This window comes from Rhinatrema bivittatum, chromosome 1 (assembly GCF_901001135.1).
Source record: "Rhinatrema bivittatum chromosome 1, aRhiBiv1.1, whole genome shotgun sequence".
NCBI lineage: Eukaryota > Metazoa > Chordata > Amphibia > Gymnophiona > Rhinatrematidae > Rhinatrema > Rhinatrema bivittatum.
In genome coordinates, this window is record NC_042615.1 from 8,053,918 (window position 1) to 8,073,601 (window position 19,684).

At 42.5% G+C, this 19,684-nt stretch overlaps 1 protein-coding gene across 1 annotated transcript in view; it reads left to right on the plus strand.

Moving 5' to 3' along the window:
• LOC115076603 (bifunctional heparan sulfate N-deacetylase/N-sulfotransferase 4-like) overlaps window positions 1-19,684 on the plus strand; it is a 287,503-nt gene that overhangs the window by 185,738 nt on the left and 82,081 nt on the right. The window contains exons 7-8 of the mRNA XM_029578650.1: window positions 2,073-2,255; window positions 14,979-15,075. Coding sequence (XP_029434510.1) covers window positions 2,073-2,255; window positions 14,979-15,075 — 280 coding nt within the window. The remainder of the gene's footprint in view (window positions 1-2,072; window positions 2,256-14,978; window positions 15,076-19,684) is intronic.

The window sequence follows — 19,684 nt, forward strand, 5'->3', positions numbered from 1 at the left end:
GGAAAGAAAGGGAAAGGAGGATGGTAATATATATATTCTAAAATAGAGAGTCAGCATGATTCAGCCACACATGCCTTAGGTCATAATCAGTCAACAGGTCAGGGTGGCCTAATTATAATTACCTACAATTATCTACATTATAGCAAGTTTTGGTACTGATAAAAAAGGATCATTATATGTTTTCTACCACATATAATTAATTCTTCATCTTTTATGTAGTTGTCTGCATAAGTAAATAATGTTTAGACTTTAGCACCTTTCCATAGCTCTTTATCTTTCCATGGAGTCAAAAAGTCTGACAGTACGGCCTTGGGCCAGTTTAGCAAAGGCTATTACCTATCTGTATTTTAATTATAACCTAAAATAGAAGCTTCTACTTGTGCAATCAACTATCTTTTCTCTATTCTGATCTCTAAACTACATAAGCTAAATTGGACTATATTAGACAGAAAGATACAATAAAACTCTTAGTTTAATCACTTATCCAACCTCTAGCCATTAAGGTCCCTTTGTGTTTATCCCATGGCCTTTTTAATTCTTCTCTTCACCACCTCTTCTGGGAGGCGTCCATGCATCCACTATCTAATCTGAGAAAGACATTTCCTGATGATGTTGCTGAGTTTAGCCCTTGGAGTTTCAGATCATGGCCTTCAGGTATTTGAAAGTCTCTGTATTATATCTCCCCTGTCTCTCATCTCATACAGATCCCACACCATTGTGATTGCCGTTCTCTGAACTGCATCTATCCTGTTTGAGGTAAGACCTCTAGAACTGAACACAGTATCCCCCAGGTGAGGCCTCAGCAAGGACCTGTACAGGGACATTATCAGCTTCATGTGCAGCAGCTCTCAGGCCTTAGTCACCACCTGCTCACATTGCTTTGTTACTTTCAGATCAGCAGACAAAGGTCTCTCTCCCAATCACATAGAAATCCCTTCAATTACTGCACACCAGACGCATGAGAATCCCACGCCTTGGCCTTTCTCGCATTACTTCTCATTCTCTTTTCTCCTTTCCTCAAGGGTGGGGTGGGAGTGGTAGAGGGTCTAAGCGACCCCTTTAATGATGCCAGCACCGCAGTCTTCAGCTGCCATTATGCAGTATTTGGGGGAGAGGCTTTTGCTGTCACATTAATTTTCCCTGTGGGCCGGAGTATTTTCCTGTGGGGAAAAATACCACACGATTCACCAAGCCGCAAAGTCATTTACCGTGGCCTGGTGAATCCTATCGATTTATTCCTTAGGGAAAAATACCACAGCTTAGTGAATGACCTGGATAGCCAGGCAGATAAGTCATCTGAATAGCTGTGAACACTGGAGTCAGCTAGATAACCTTCCTCTGCCCTGAAACGCAAGTTATCTCAAGAGGTGGTCAGCCAGCAGGGATTTTCAGATCTGAACGAGGCCAGAAAAATGTCACCGAGTATCAGCCTCAACCTTTCCTCTGCAATTTAATACTTTCAAGTCCCGAGCACTCTCTCAGGACTAAGATCTGTTTGCTGAGTGGCAATTCCTACTATTGAAGTCATGAATGTTTCCCTTATGTACATCATTTTGCACTTTTCCACAGTCTTAAAAGATCTTCCTGCAGTTTCTCTCATCTACTTGAGTTATGATCACTTTGAATAATTTTGTTTCATCCATACATTTGATCACCTTGCTCTATGCATTTTTTTTCCAAATTGTTAATGAATATATTAAGCAGCACCAGTCCCAATACAGATTCCTGGAGCACTCCACTATTTATCCTTCTCCATGGTCTGGAAAACCATTTATCCTTCTGAATGGTCTGGAAAACTGACCATTCAGTCCTACTCTACTTTTTAATTTCCTGAGGAGTCTTTCACGAGGAAATTTATCAAATTATTGTTTGGTTTATTTGGATGGGAAAGGATCTCTAGCAACAGAAAAGACAATTCTGAAAACAAAGCAGCCAAGCTGAAAGATATTCCCGCACCTACGTTGCCCTTCTGAGTCAGTGGAAATCCTCAATGTTCACTGTGCAAGTTGTTCCTCTTTATCTCTCCCTGATACCTTCCCTACCTCTGATGGATTATCTTTGTTTTATTTCAGATCAGCATCTTCATGACCCATTTATCTAACTATGGGAATGACCGCCTGGGCTTGTACACCTTCCTTAATCTTGTTAACTTTGTTCAGAGCTGGACCCATTTGAAGCTACAGACACTGCCCCCAGTTCAGATGGCTCACAAGTACTTCGAGCTTTTCCCTGAGCAAAAGGACCCTCTTTGGCAGGTGAGAAACTTCATGATACTCTACTACTGGGAGTTCATTAATGCACTGATTACACATCAGGGCTAGCACCTTTTCTTAAAATAAAATGCCACATGTATTGTAATGTATGTCCATTGCATTTTACTGGTGTTTGCCCAGATGTGTACAATGGATTCTTTTTTTTTTTTTTAATTATTTATTTATCACAATGGATTCTTAATGTAGAAAGCACAGTATTGCTTATGTCCTGCTCAGCTGCTCTATAATCTGTATTTTCAGGCATCCTTAATCACTTTAGTAACACTGGTATGGAATACTGTGCAGAATGAGAGCAGGCACTGATTGCAATAGTACTGGCTATTGTACAGAATGAGAGCAGGCACTGAGTACAGTGAAACATGATAGTGTACAGAATAAGAGCAAACACTACAGTGACACTGAATACCGAACAGAATGAAAGCAAGCACTGACTGCAGTGACACTGAATACTGTACAGAATGAAAGCAGGCACTGTCTGCAGTGACACTGAATACTGTACAGAATGAGAGCAGGCACTGTCTGCAGTGACACTGAATACTGTACAGAATGAGAGCAGGCACTGATTGCAGTGCAACTTGATATTGTAAAGAATGAGGGCAGACACTGACTGCAGTGACACTGAATACTGTACAAAATGAGAGCAGGCACTGGCTGTAGTGTTACTGAATGTTGTACAGAATAAAAGCAGGCACTGATTGCAGTGAAACTTGATATTGTAAAGAATGAGAGCAGACACTGACTGCAGTGACACTGAATACTGTACAGAATGAGAGCAGGCACTGACTGCAGTGTCACTGAATACTGTACAGAACGAGAGCAGGCACTGACTGTAGTGTCACTGATTGTTGTATAGAATGAGAGAAGACTCTGCAATGACACTGAATACTGTACTGAATGAGAGCAGGCTCTGGCTTTGGTGTCACTGAATACTGTACAGAATGAGAGCAGGCACTGGCTGTAGTGTCACTGAATGTTGTACAGAATGAGAGCAGGCACTGATTGCAGTGGAACTTGATATTGTAAAGAATGAGGGCAGACACCTACTGCAGTGACACTGAATACTGTACAGAACGAGAGCAGGCACTGACTGTAGTGTCACTGATTGTTGTATAGAATGAGAGAAGACTCTGCAATGACACTGAATACTGTACTGAATGAGAGCAGGCTCTGGCTTTGGTGTCACTGAATACTGTACAGAATGAGAGCAGGCACTGACTGCAGTGTCACTGAATACTGTACAGAACGAGAGCAGGCACTGGCTGTAGTGTCACTGAATGTTGTACAGAATGAGAGCAGACTCTGCAGTGACACTGAATACTGTACAGAATGAGAGCAGGCACTGGCTGTAGTGTCACTGAATGAAAGCGGGCACTGATTGCAGTGAAACTTGATATTGTAAAGAATGAGAGCAGGCACTGACTGCAGTGACACTGAATACTGTAAAGCATGAAAGCAGGCACTGGCTGTAGTGTCACTGAATGTTGTACAGAATGAAAGCAGGCTCTGCAGTGACACTGAATACTGTACAGAATGAGAGCAGACACTGGCTGTAGTATCACTGAATACTGTACAGAATGGAAGCAGGCACTGATTGCAGTGAAACTTGATACTGTAAAGAATGAGAGAAGACACTGACTGCAGTGATACTGAATACTGTACAGAATGAGAGCAGGCACTGGCTGTAGTGTCACTGAATGTTGTACCGAATGAAAGCAGGCTCTGCAGTGACACTGAATACTGTACAGAATGAGAGCAGGCACTGGCTGTAGTGTCACTGAATACTGTACAGAATGAAAGCAGGCACTGATGGCAGTGAAACTTGAGATTCTACAAAATGAGAGCAGGCACTGACAGCAGTGACACTGGATATTGTGCAGATTGAGAGCAGACACTGCAGTGTCACTGAATACTATACAGATTGAGAGAAGGGACTGACTTCAGTCACACTGGATACCATACAGAATGAGAGCAGGCATTGACTGAAGTGATACAAGAAAACTGTACAAAATGATAGAGACACTACAGTGACACTGGCTGTAGTGTCACTGAATGTTGTACAGAATGAAAGCAGGCTCTCAGTGACATTGAATACTGTGCAGAATGAGAGCAGGCACTGGCTGTAGTGTCACTAAATATTGTACAGAATGAGAGCAGACTCTGCAGTGACACTGAATACTGTACAGAATGAGAGCAGGCACTGGCTGTAGTGCCACTGAATATTGTACAGAATGAGAGCAGACACTGCAGTGACACTGAATACTGTGCAGAATGAGAGCAGGGAATGATTGCAGTCACACTTTATATCATACAGAATGAGCATAGGCACTGATTGCAGTGACACTGGATATTGCACAGAATGAAAGCAGACACTGCAGTGACACTGAATACAGTACATAATGAAAGTGGGCACTGATTGCAGTAGCACAAATATTGTAAAGAATGAGAGCAGGCACTGACTATCTTTACACTGGATTTTGTACAGAATGTGAGCAGGCACTGCAGTGACACTGAATACTGTACAGAATGAGAGCAGGCACTGACTATCTTTACACTGGAGTTTGTACAGAATGTGAGCAGACACTGCAGTGACACTGAATACTGTACAGAATGAGAGCAGGCACTGACTATCTTTACACTGGATTTTGTATAGAATGTGAGCAGACACTGCAGTGACACTGAACATTGTACAGAATAAGAGTAGGAACTGACTGCAATAACACTGGATACCATAGAATGAGAGCAGGCACTGATTGCAGTGACACTGGATATTTTGGAGAATGAGAGCAAGAGCTGATTGCAAAAGCATTTGATATTGTACAGAATGAGAACAGACACTGAATGCAGTGACACTGGATATTATACAGAATAAGAGCAGGCACTGATTGCAGAAGCACTACATATTGTATTTATTTATTTAACACTTTTATATACCGAAGTTCATGTGGACATCACATCGGTTTACATATAACGGATAGAGAGGAGGAAAGTTACATCATAACAAGATAACTTGTACAATAAGAGCAAATACTAGATATTATACAGAATGAAATCAAAGCAATTATTCGACCAGTTCCTTTCAACATTTTCATCAGCAGTATTGCAGTGGGTCTATCAAAAGAGGTTTGAATTTTTGCAGATTATATCAAAATCGTCAACACATTAGACATCCTAAAAGGTATGTAATCATGAGGAGATATCTAGCAAAGCTTCCAAAATTATCTAGAGTCCGGCAGCTACCATTTATTGATTTACAAAAACGCAGAGTCAGAGGGGAGTAGCATGCATGTCACCAGAGATATCTGGACCAGAATAAATGCAATGTAACCTTACCTTTCTCTGATGATACCTGGCTGTGGTAGAGGCTGGAAGCAGCTCTAACAGGGCCAGAGCATGCTAGAGACAAAGTTCCTGGATGGAATAAATGACAGCTTCATGGAGCAATTGGTTCAGGAACTTATGAGAGAGGGAACTTTATTAGACCTAATTCTTAATGGAGCGCAGAATCTGGTGAGAGAGGTAATGCTGGGGGAGCCACTTGGCAATAGTGTTGATAACATTATCAATTTTGAATTAATGACCGGGGGAAAATATGTAAATCTAGAGCTCTAACACAATTTTAAAAAGGAAAAGTTTGATAAAATGAGGAAAACTGAAAAAACTGAAAGGTGCAGCTGCAAAGGTAAAGAGTGTGCAACAGGTATGGACACTGTTTAAAAATACCATCTTAGAAGCACAGTTCAGATGTAATTAAGAAAGGTGGAAGGAGGTCATGTTTACTGTTAAATGGTTCAATAAAATTATAAATTAAAAAAAAAAAGAAAGGTGGAAGGAAGGCCAAATGGTTACCGGCCTGGTGAAAAGGTGAGGTGAAAAATGCTATTTTAGGTAAGAAATGTCCTTCAAAGACTGGAAGAAGGATCCATCTGAAGAAAACAGCAAAAAGCATAATCATTTCCAAGTTAAATATAAAACATTGATAAGACAGGCTAAGAGAAAATTTGAAATGAAGTTGGCCATAAAGGCAAAAACTCATAATAAAAACATTTTTAAATATATCCAAAGTAGGAAACATGCAAGGGAATTAGTTGAAAAGTTAGATGATCAAAGGGTTAAAGGGGCTCTTAGGGAAGATAAGGCCATTGCAGTGTTATGTACCGGTGGTTTACGTGTGCCCATGGGCCTCAGCCCGACCCCGACCGTCCATGGCCGAACCAAGGGTTGATGGTGGCTCTGCGTGGCTGGACACTCTACCCTCTGCCAGGCCGGCAAGCTCCCATGGCCAAACATCCGAGGATGTTGGAAGGTGAATGGTCCTCCGACCATTCCGGGCCCTTTCGGACCTGCTGCGAGCAGCATGGAGCAGCAGGCCTGGCCTGAGGTTGAGGGCAGACGGGCCTTGACATGGAAACACTGGAGTTGATGCAACGGCATCACATGGCTCGAAGACACTTGGCAGAAGACGTGACACCAGGGCTGTGGATACAAGACACCAGGATCGATGCGGATGGCATCGCAGACGACACACGTGACGAGGTTGATGCAGACGGCATCCAAGGCGAGGATACATGGCTGGGATGATGCGGACGGCATCCGAGGCAAGACACATGGCTGGATAAGGCACACGAAGACACATGGCATCAAGGCAAGACACAAGGCAAGGACATTGGCACTGTCTCTCAGGGTGCCCTACTCAGGCCACCCGCGGGACTGAGTCGCGGACCACCCTGTCCGTTACGCGTCCTACACAGCCCCAAGGCTGGTCGCGGACCACGACAGGAGCGGGACAGCGCAGGAACACACAGCAGGCTTCACGGCTCAGGAGCACAGGACAACCGTCCACCGGCAGCCTAGTCCACCCAGGAACTACATCTGGGGAACCCCCGGCCTACCGGTACCAGAAGGCTCCAGAGCAAGGACGAGGCGGAGTGAAGGCAAGAACATCAGGAAGGCAGGAACACCAGGACGAAGACGAAGAAACCTGGACATGGACCTCAGGCGAAGACGTGGAACATGAAACAAGACATCAAGGTGTGGAGCTCCGAGAAGAAGACCTTACAACGGCCCTGGCAGACAGGCGTCTCCAGGGTGAAGACCAACGACGATGCAAGTCAACGAAGAACTGACGGAGCAGCCCCTTTATAGGGCTGGAACCAGGAAACAGTCATTAGGTGGGGCCCAGACACTTCCTGTGTCTGGCCCTTTAAATCCTGTAGAGAGACGCGGCCGCGCGTCTAAGCAGGCAGAGCAGGGCTGTGCAGGACCCTAGACAGCGGCCTGCACAGCGTCTGGCGTCAGACACTAGTAGAGAGGCAGGGCTGGCCTGGAACGTAGGCCCTGACGTCGGCAGTGGCTCCAGCCGCTGCAGGAGGCCCCGGGGGCGGTTCCTGCCGCCAGTCAAGCTTGGGGCTGCGGCCTGGAACGCCGTGAAGAACAAGATGGCGTCGGGGGCGTCCCGGGCCCCAAGGAAGCCGTGGCTCCGCCGCGGAGGCTGAAGAGAGTTCAGGGCGGCCTCCAGGCCGCGTGGAAAGGCCGATGGCGGCGTCCTGCCGCCTCGGCAAAGAAAGCAGCGGTGAGTCAGCTTGCTCGGGGGGGGACCCCACGGGCAGCGTATTCATAACATGCACAAAGACTAAAATTCTTTGCTTCCATGTTTACTAATGATGTTTGGGAGATATCAGTTCCAGAGAAGGTTTTCAAAGGTTATGACTTGGATAAACTGAATGAAATCACGGTGAATCTGGAAGATGTAAAAGGCCAGATTGACAAATTAAAGAGTAGCAAATCACCAGGACCATAGAAACATAGAAATGATGGCAGAAAAGGGTCAAATTGTCCATCCAGTCTGCCCAGCAAGCTTATGGCAGTAACTACTGGCCATAGAAGCCATCTTTATAATTATGAGTTTCCCAGACTATCAAAGTCTGGGCCCTTGTTGGTTGCTATTTTGAATCCAAATCCCCATTAATTCTTGCCATTGAAGGAGAGAGCAATGTTGGAGTTGCATCAACAGCATTAAGGCTTATTGGTTAAGGGTAGTAACCTCCATATCAGCAAATTATTCCCAAGCTTATTTGTTTTCCCAGATAAAATACTCTTGACCTAGCTTGATGCACTCTCTACCTAGTTGCTATCAAGCTAGGTCGAGAGTACAATGTACAAATATCATCTTGGTGTACCCTCTCATCACTCCAAATCACATCAAACCTTCACTGATGTGTACTGTGCTGTTCGTACCTCTGACCGTGTATGTAAAACTGCCCCCAAAACCTAGGCGGCCACCAAACCCTCACCCATAGTTACTAGTTGCCCTTCTTACAGTGGTAAAAAATAGTTTACTTATATGAAAGCTTTTAAAGAGTTTCGTTCTCTCTCAATAAAAGCTACCTGTGCTACAATAGTGGGTGTGTTGTGGTATTTGAAATGTCTGTATGCCAATGCCAGAAGTCTAAGAAGTAAGTTGGGAGAGTGTATAGCAGTAAATGATGAGATTGACATAATTGGCATCACAGAGACCTAGTGGAAGGAGGATAACCAATGGGACAGTACTATATCAGGATACAAATTATATTGCAATGATAGGGAGGATCAATATGGTGGGGTGTGGCACTTTCTGTCCGGGAGGGTATAGAGTCCAACAGGATAAAGATCATACAAGAGACTAAATGCTCAGTAGAATCTATATGGGTAGAAATCCCACGTGTGTTGGGTAAGAATATAGTGACAGGAGTATACTACCGTCCACCTGGACAAAATGGTCAGACAGATGATGAAATGCTAAGAGAGATCAGGGAAGCAAATCAATTTGGCAGTGCAATAATAATGGGAGATTTCAATTACCCCAATATTGACTGGATAATTGTAACATCAGGACATGGTAGAGACATAAAGTTCCTAGAAGTCATAAATGACTGCTTCATGGAGCAATTGGTTCAGGAACCAACGAGAGAGGGAGCTATTTTAGATTTAATTCTTAGTGGAACGAGGATTTGGTGAGAGAGGTAATGGTGGCGGGGCCACTTAGCAATAGTAATCATAACATGATCAAATTTAAACTAATAACTGCAAGGGGGTCAACAAGTAAATCTACAGCTGTAACACTAAATTTTCAAAAGGGAAACTGATAAAATGAGGAAAATAGAAAAAAACTGAAAGGTGATAAAATGAGGAAAATAGTTAGAAAAAACTGAAAGGTGCAGCTGAAAAGGTTAAAAGTGTTCAACAGGCATGGACATTGTTTAAAAAAATAATCCTAGAGGCGCAGTCCATATGTATTCCACACATTAAGAAAGGTGGAAGGAAGGCAAAACGATTACCATCATGGTTAAAAGGTGAGGTGAAAAAGGCTATTTTAGCCAAGAAACATCCTCAAAAATTGGAAGAAGGATCCATTTGAAGAAAATAGGATAAAGCGTAAGCATTGTTAAGTTAAGTATAAAACATTGATAAGACAGGCGAAGAGAGAATTTGAAATGAAGTTGGCCGTAGAGGCAAAAACTCATAATAAAAACTTTTTAAAATATATCCAAAGCAAGAAACCTGTGAGGGGGTCTGTTGGACCGTTAGATGACCAAAGGGTTAAAGGAGCTTCTAGGGAACATAAGGCCATTGCAGAAAGACTAAATGAATTCTTTGCTTCCATGTTTACTAATGAGGATGTTGGGGAGATACCAGTTCCGGAAATGGTTTTCAAGGATGATGAATCAGACGAACTGAACCAAATCACTGTGAACCTGGAAGATGAAGTAGGCCAGGTTGACAAACTAAAGAATAGCAAATCACCTGGACCAGTTGGTATGCATCCTAGGGTACTGAAAGAACTCAGAAATTAAATTTCTGATCTAATAGTTAAAATTTGTAACCTATTATTAAAATCATCCATTGAACCTGAAGATTGGAGGGTGGCCAATGTAACCCCAATATATAAAAAGGGCTCCAGGGGTGATCCAGGAAACTATAGACCAGTAAGCCTGACTTCAGTGCCAGGAAAAATAGTGGAAACTATTCTCAAGATCAACATCGTAGAGCATATAGAAAGACATGGTTTAATGGAACACAGTCAACATGGATTTACTCAAGGGAAGTCTTGCCTAACAAATCTGCTTCATTTTTTTGAAGAGCTTAATAAACATGTGGATAAAGGTGAACTGGTAGATGAGGTGTATTTGGATTTTCAGAAGGCATTTGACAAAGTCCCTTATGAGAGACTTCTAAGAAAATTAAAAAGTCATGGGATAGGAGGTGTTGTCCTTTTGTGGATTACAAACTATTTTTTATTTATTTATTTATTTATTGATTATTTTTCAGTTTACATTAGATCAATCATTACATTCAATCTTAATTGAATTGGTAAATAAAAACAAAAAAAAAAACATATCTGCAATTACCACATAACAAAAAAAAAAAAAAGTAAAGGAAAATTATTTTTCGAAAAACTATTCACCTTAAAAATGTACATAATTGCATAATATGTAGTATATAACTAAAGAAATCTAATGGTAACCATATCTCCAGGAATATATATATAACATCTGAGATAGCTAGACAATGACAAGGGAGAAAGAAAAATAAAAGAAAAACTATTAATTCTGAAAACAGCTCATTTACAGCTGGTGTTTATATATATGCCTGCATTATTTAGGTTCCTACTGGAGATGAAGCAAGAGGTTCTCGTAATTCTACAAATTGTCGTAACTGATCTGGCTGGCTAAAGCTAAATGACTCAGTACCCCTTCTAATTATACATCGGCAGGGGTACCTTAACAAAAAGGAGAAACCTAAGACTGTTACTCTTTGTCTTAAATCTAAAAATTCACGCCTCTTTGTTCTGGTAATTGGCGCAAGGTCTGGGAATATCTTAATGTTTTGTCCACAATACATAATGGGAAATTTTTGAAAATATACTTTCATAAGGGTACTAATATCTGTTGATGAAATGAAAGAAACTATCAAAGTTTCTCTACCTAATATTTGCATGTCTGAGTTTTCCAAAAAACTCGTGAGATTAGCAGGGATAGTCAAAGCTTGAGGAGAAGTTCTTTTAACAAAAAAAACAAGAATTTATTGCAAGCATATTATTATTAATATCAGAAAAACCAAGAACTTCTGCCAAAAACTTTTTAAAGGAAACAAAGGGAATCTCCCCTGCTATTCTAGGAAAATTTATTATCCTTATGTTTAACTGTCTAATATTGTTCTCCATTATTTCTAATCGTTTTGAGGAACCCAACTGGTCTTTTACCATAGCTACACTCAAATCTTGTAAGGACTTTATTTTCTTCTCAGCTTCCCCTATTCTATTTACTACCTCAATTGTCTGTCTTTGTATCCCTGTATATTTTTGCTGCAGATCATTGGATACTGAGTCTATTTTCTCTTCCAGTCGGTTAACAGTATCATTTAAACCATTTACTAAATCCCAGATTGCCCCTAAAGTTACCGTCTCTGGTCTTAAATTTATTGCCCGCACAGTACCTGGGTCCTCAGGTTGAGAAGGGTTTTGTCTCTCTAATTGAGGAGAAATTTCCTCAATTTCCACTGAGTCCAACATGGAGCTTGCTCCTCCAGAAGACAACAATCTTTTTTCCTCTTCGGTATTTGCTGCATCTCCATTGATATCCCGTCGGGCCGGAGGCGGTCGTATGTCAGGGCTGAGAGATGCCTCCTCAACGGGTGTAACCCGTTCTCCTTCCGGGTTACGTCCAACAGTCTCATTGGTACTCTCTTTCCCCAGCTGGGTCATAAAACGATCGATTTCAAATTGAAGTAGGGAAGGCAAGGGCTCTGGTGGAAACACCCTTACCTTCCCTTTTCTTTTTGGAGGCATCTCTTTTAAAAAAGAAACAGGGTCGTCGGTCGTTATGAGCTGATTTGTCTGCTTCTCAGCAATCAGAGATGGTGCTGGGCTCCCTTCAGCCCGTCCTGGTCCGTCCTAGTCCGGACTAAGCCGGACAAAGCCGTGCGCACCCCTTGGGCGCGCACGGCTTTGGCGACGCACCGGCGGTGGCAAGCACCGGAGTCGCAGCATTTTTCAGCGTGCGGCTCCTCCCTCTCACTTCCGGATTCGGGGAGGGTGGGGGATGGTCCGGCCCTGAATCGGGGCCCAGCAATCCGGTCTCCTCAGCACTTGCAGGAGCAGAGATGAGAACCTACAGCATGGAGGCACCACCACTTGCAGGAGCAGAGATGAGCACCAGCAGTATGGAGGCACCACTTGTACGAGCTGAGATGAGAGCCAGCAGCATGGAGGCACCACCACTTGCAGAAGCAGAGATGAGAACCAGCAGCATGGAGGCACCATCACTTGCAGGAGCAGAGATGAGAACCAGCAGCATGGAGGCACCACCACTTGCAGGAACAGAGATGAGAACCAGCAGCATGGAGGCACCACCACTTGCAGGCACAGAGATGAGAACCAGCAGCATGGAGGCACCACCACTTGCAGGAGCAGAGAACCAGCAGCATGGATGCACCACCACTTGCAGGAGCAGAGATGAGAACCAGCAGCATGGAGGCACCACCACTTGCAGAAGCAGAGTTGAGAACCAGCAGCATGGACGCACCACCACTTGCAGGAGCAGAGATGAGAACCAGCAGTATGGAGGCACCATCACTTGCAAGAGCAGAGATGAGAACCAGCAGCATGGATGCACCACCACTTGCAGGAGCAGAGATGAGATCCAGCAGTATAGAGGCACCACCACTTGCAGGAGCAGAGATGAGAACCAGCAGTATAGAGGCACCACCACTTGCAGGAGCAGAGATGAGAACCAGCAGCATGGAGGCACCACCACTTGCAGGAGCAGAGATGAGAACCAGCAGCATGGAGGCACCACCACTTGCAGGAGCAGAGATGAGAACCAGCAGTATAGAGGCACAACCACTTGCAGGAGCAGTGATGAGAACCAGCAGCATGGAGGCACCACCACTTGCAGGAGCAGAGATGAGAACCAGCAGCATGGACACACCACCACTTGTAGGTGCTGAATTGAGAACTCGCAGCATGGATGCACCACCAATTGCTGGAGAAGAGATGAGAACCAGCAGCATGGACGCACCACCACTTGCAGGAGCAGAGATGAGTACCAGCAGCATGGACGCACCACCACTTACAGGAGCAGAGATGAGAACCAGCAGCATGGACGCACCACCACTTGCAGGAGCAGAGATGAGAGCCAGCAGCATGGAGGCATCACCACTTGCAGGAGCAGAGATGAGAGCCAGCAGCATGGTCGGAAGATAGGGCTTGCCAATAAGCTGTCTTAATGGCATGCATAGTGTATCCTCTTGCTTGAAAACATCTAGCCAATAAGTATACCTGTGATTCAAATTCATGCATTGTAAAACCAATCATCCCTTATTCTGAAAATTGTTTTAATCATAATCCAGCTGGGAAGGTCTTCAAATAAGGTTCTGGACACCTCAGCCTCCACAGTAATTAATCTTTGCCACCTTCCCCTACTCAAAAGAACTTTTGAATTTGGGATTATTATTTGTCCCAACTCTACAATATGATTTCTTCAAATACTGGATAAGTCTGTACTGATTTATTCGTAAGCTACAAGTAAAATTCTTATTTTCTATGCGAGGCTTTCCTGCAGAGTAAGCCTCGGTTATTTGCAACCACATCAAAATGGTTACCACCAGTCCCTAAAGATCCATATAAAGCTACTTTTCATAATCTGATCCTTCAAGATATGTCCAGTTTTGAAAATCAATATATAAAACCTTTTACGATCTTGGAATGGACTTAAAACGCGTCTTATCCATTTGGCAAAAGATTATTGTATTGTAATTAAGCCAGCGGACAAAGATAGTGCCATTGCTGTACAGGATTGGTTGCACTATTGTGAGGAGATTTTGTTGCAGTTATCTGACCAAACAAATTATACGTTGATACCTGCAAACAATACACCCGAGTTGTTGACTTGTACTAAAAAAATTTTGTCTCCCAATGAATCTTGTTTCTTAACTAAAGAACAACATTTTTTGAGAGTGGATTATCCATGAACTCCATTGCTATATGTTCTTAAAATACATAAAATTCTTTGTAATCTATCAGATAGTCCTAAAAGGCCTGATATTCAGCTGGCAGATAGCTGGATAAGTAGGACTTTTTCGGCTATCTAGCAGCCGCTGAATATCTGCTTACGTTCAGTGGCCATTAGATATCTGGCTAAGTCACTTATCAGGCTATCTCTTAGCCAGACATCTTTGTGGACAGGCAGTGGGCAGATTGGGACTGTGCTACTTATCTGGCTAAGTAGTGATTTTTAGACTTAGCCAGCTAAGTTCTCCATCTATGTTAGACCTGCTCAATGGCAGATCTGAACTTAGATGGATACAAATTATCCGGCTAAGTAGTGACTTCTACGCCGGATGACTATGCCGTTGATTACCCAAGGAACTTAGCTGGATAAGTTCTATAGGGCTAATTTACTTAGCCATTTAGGCTTACAGTATCTACCCCACGTATCTAGCAACAGCTTCCTGTTGGAACCACTGGCATGTTTTTTGGATTTGATATTTGATGCCAATCATGCTCAGTTTATTGAGAGATGGTGCTGAATTTCATATAATTGTTCACATCTTTGGGGTGAAAGTATAAGTAAGATTCTATAATCAAAGGGTAAATCCAGTCAATGGCTCCTCCCCCTTCTTATCTCTTGGGCTACTCAGGAGAGGTAACAATTCTCAATTTCTTTGCAGAATCCTTGCGATGACAGACGACACCGGGACATCTGGTCTAGAGAGAAAACCTGTGATCGCTTGCCCAGATTCCTTGTGATAGGACCCCAGAAAACTGGTGAGCGGCTGATGAGTTTGGTATCATCCATGTGCACAAGGATGGCGCAGGACTCTGCTCATCATCGGTTCATGCTAGGATTTCTTAACAAATCTCGATGTCCACACCGGAAGTAGCAGTTTGCTGCAGGTTGTTCATATGGGGTTGAAGTTTCAAAGCCATTTCTGCACATAAAACTTTGTTTTATGCTTGCAGAAGGCTCTCATTGCACATAAAAGTATGTGCATAACTCAGTTACTTGTCCACTTTTATATGAACTGGGAGAGGCGATCCTGGAGGCGAGAAGTAGAGTTTGGGTGGAGTTGGAACTTAATCATATACTTTTTTATTTTAAAACATAAGCGCATAATTTAACCCAGACTCTGAAGAGGAGCTGCAACTTTGTATGAATTAATCTGTGCACCAAGTCACTAAACCTCAAACTTTCAAAGCAAACTTTTGTGCATGTGTTTGCTTTGAAAATGTATGTGCAGACTTTACCCTACAGTAATAAATGTACCCTCATTTAAATGTATCCTCTCCTGCAACTTCAGGTGCTGCAGAGCACTCTCTATACTCGGTGCACCTCTGGAATATGCATTCTGATCTGTGGACAGGCTAACTTGTAAGGTCCAAGGGAATCACACTCACACTTCCAAAAACAGTCCATACTGAAATATTGTTTTTGAAAACTAAACGTAACGTTTGCTAAAGAAAAAACACCCGCTGCGGTATAAAAATGCAGAGAAATAATCCAGCAGCACAAGATTCAGTTGCTTAGGGAAGAAAGGTGAGGCAGGGACCCCTGGCTTGCTCTCCACAAGGTGTTAGCTCCTCTAGAAATCCCAGTGGGAACAAGACAGTTTGTTTCTTCCTCTCAGAAAGAAATCTTGAAAACACTGGTGCTGAATACAGGGACAGATTTAGGATGTTGGTCCCTTCACCTCCTGTCAGAGGACAGCAGAGGGCTGGAAGACAGCAAATCAAAGCCAGCCTGCTGACCCTAAAGAATTGCCGCCTTAGTAGCCACAGGCATAATAATAATAATAATAATAATAATAATGGTTGCCCATCCGTCAGGCGGGATAATTCCTTTTTCACTCCAGCTGGGATTGCATTCTCTTTCTGGACTCCATTCCATCCTCACAGTAACAAGAGAAGGAGAAACACCCTCCCTTTTCCACCCCAGCAGTCCTAACGAGCGTGGCCCCAATTCCTACTTGTATAACCTCTGATTTCTGACCCTTATTAGCTTCCATGAAGCCATCCTCTTGTAAACCTAGGCCAGGCCTAGGGCCTTCCACTCATACCCACCAGAAAAGTACAAAACAAACGTTTCAAACCACAAGTCACACTTCCCACATATTCAGCAGACATAAACCAAGTAAGGAGACATTATATCTATAATGATGATATCTAAACAGCAGCGTTAGAGCCTCTGTACACTGCAGGCACGTGCAGGGGGAACAGTTTTACTAAATTTTCTTTCACAATTTCTTTTCACTTCATTCAAACTAGTGTACACAATAATTATTGAATGCACACTATTTTATTAAAATGCACACTATATTCAAATTTACTGCACACCAATTTGTATTTTAGTGCACACATTAATCTGAACCTGTGCACAGTAAAACAAAACAGACCATAATGAAAATGTGTATCTGTTACCCTGAGGTATCAGTTATGCCAGCAAATTTAGTGTTCTATCTTCATTGTATGAAGTACAAGTGGCAATACAGTGTATATGTTTGCTATATAATAATATTTATACATTTCATACTCGAGAAAAAACCAGCAGCCTTCATAGATACATTCTGCTACACAAGGGGCTGTGGAAAAAGCTGGAATATGTTTTTTAATTTATCTCATTTGTAACCAGTTTTCAATAAATTAAAAGCAGTTCTAAAATATAGACAATAGTAAATAAAGCCAATAAAAACATTAATATAAGAAAAATAACAAAAATAAATCCAACTTAAGAACATAAAACCAAAGGTTGAGCCCAGCATTTTGTCTCTGATGGTGGCCAAACTGAATCAATAAGCAGAATCATTTCTCTAGGATAATCAATGCCTTTTGCAAATCTACCTGGCTAATTAATCATCTGTTATAGAGGTTTCCTCTAGGAAATTATCCAAACCCCATTTAAACCCAGCTATGTTACATGCTTTGAAAACATCCTCTGCCAACAAATCCCACTGCCCAATTATGCATTGAGAGAAAAAGACTTTCTCAGCTACGTTCTAAATCTGCCATTTCACTTGAGTGTCCCCTATCTTGATGTTCTTATTTTGGGTGAGAGAGAGTGAGGGAGGGAGAGAACTAGACTCTCTATAGGAGGCGGGTACTCTAGTAAGTGGAGGTGAGGTTTTGCTGCTGGTGGGCTAGGGTTTGGGGGGCAGTTTTACATGCACAGGCAGAGGTAGGAACAGCACAGTGATGAAAGGTACACAAAGATGAGATTTCTACAATCTTCTCTCCTTCCCTCCCTCCCTCTTTCCCTCCCTCACTGAATCTCATTTTGGGCTTAACACCAGGAAAAAAGGTGAGGTTATTTCCGGCAATAAAACGTGTGCTACTCCTCCCCTTGAATAATTTTGAAAAATTTGCATTTGTGCCGCACGACGCGATAAATAACGCAGTAGTTATGGCATTATTATGGATGTTAGGGCCCTAACGCCCGTGTGATAACAGCCAAACACATTATGAATGACCCCATTAGTTCTATCTGAAAGAGTAAATAACTGTAACCCTAAAATAACCTCTTTCACCTCCCCTTTTAACCATGCCAGCAATCGTTTGACCTTCCTTCCACCTTTCTTAATGTATGGAATACATCTAGACTTTACTACTAAGATGGTATTTTTAAACAATGTCCGCAGCTGATGCACACTCTTTACCTTTGTAGCAGCACCTTTCAGTTTTAACTATTTTCCTTATTTTGTCAAAGTTTCCCTTTTGAAAGTTTAGTGCTAGAGCTATGAATTTACTTACTGCCTTACTAAGTAACACAAGAGAGATCAAGAGAAATCTATTCAGAAAAACCCATCAAAGAATCACGAATATTTTTTAAGAAACTTTTCATTATAAAGCTAAGCTCTGATTCTGAAAAAAGGTAATCAATAAAGTGGTTCTTTCAGTGATCTCAAAATCAAAAGATTCTAGGAAAGCCATTAAATTTAAGTCCCTAACAAATTGCCATACTGGGTCACACCAAGGGTCAATCAAGCCCAGCATCCTGTTTCCAACAGTGGTCAATCCAGGCCATAAGAACCGGGCAAGTACCCAAAAACTAAGTCTATTCCATGTTACCATTGCTAATGGCAGTGGCTATTCTCTAAGTGAACTTAATAGCAGGTAATGGACTTCTCCTCCAAGAACTTATCCAATCCTTTTTTAAACACAGCTATACTAACTGCACGAACCACATTCTCTGGCAACAAATTCCAGAGTTTAATTGTGCGTTGAGAAAAAAGAACTTTCTCCGATTAGTTTTAAATGTGCCCCATGCTAACTTCATGGAGTGCCCCCTAGTCTTTCTACTATCCGAAAGAGTAAATAACCGATTCACATCTACCCGTTCTAGACCTCTCATGATTTTAAACACCTCTATCATTTCCCCCCTCAGTCATCTCTTCTCCAAGCTGAAAAGTCCTAACCTCTTTAGTCTTTCCTCATAGGGGAGTTGTTCCTTTCCCCTTATCATTTTGGGAGCCCTTCTCTGTACCTTCTCCATCGCAATTATATCTTTTTTGAGATGCGGCGACCAGAATTGTACACAGTATTCAAGGTGCGGTCTCACCATGGAGCGATACAGAGGCATTATGACATTTTCCGTTTTATTCACCATTCCTTTTCTAATAATTCCCAACATTCTGTTTGCTTTTTTGACTACCGCAGCACACTGCACCGACGATTTCAATGTGTTATCCACTATGACACCTAGATCTCTTTCTTGGGTTATAGCACCTAATATGGAACCCAACATTGTGTAATTATAGCATGGGTTATTTTTCCCTATATGCATCACCTTGCACTTATCCACATTAAATTTCATCTGCCATTTGGATGCCCAATTTTCCAGTTTCACAAGGTCTTCCTGCAATTTATCACAATCTGCTTGTGATTTAACTACTCTGAACAATTTTGTGTCATCTGCAAATTTGATTATCTCACTTGTCGTATTTCTTTCCAGATCATTTATAAATATATTGAACAGTAAGGGTCCCAATACAGATCCCTGAGGCACTCCACTGTCCACTCCCTTCCACTGAGAAAATTGCCCATTCAATCCTACTCTCTGTTTCCTGTCTTTTAGCCAGTTTGCAATCCACGAAAGGACATCGCCACCTATCCCATGACTTTTTAATTTTCCTAGAAGCCTCTCATGAGGAACTTTGTCAAACGCCTTCTGAAAATCCAAGTATACTACATCTACCGGTTCACCTTTATCCACATGTTTATTAACTCCTTCAAAAAAGTGAAGCAGATTTGTGAGGCAAGACTTGCCTTGAACATAAGAAAATGCCATACTGGGTCAGACCAAGGGTCCATCAAGCCCAGCATCCTGTTTCCAACAGTGGCCAATCCAGGCCATAAGAACCTGGCAAGTACCCAAAAACTAAGT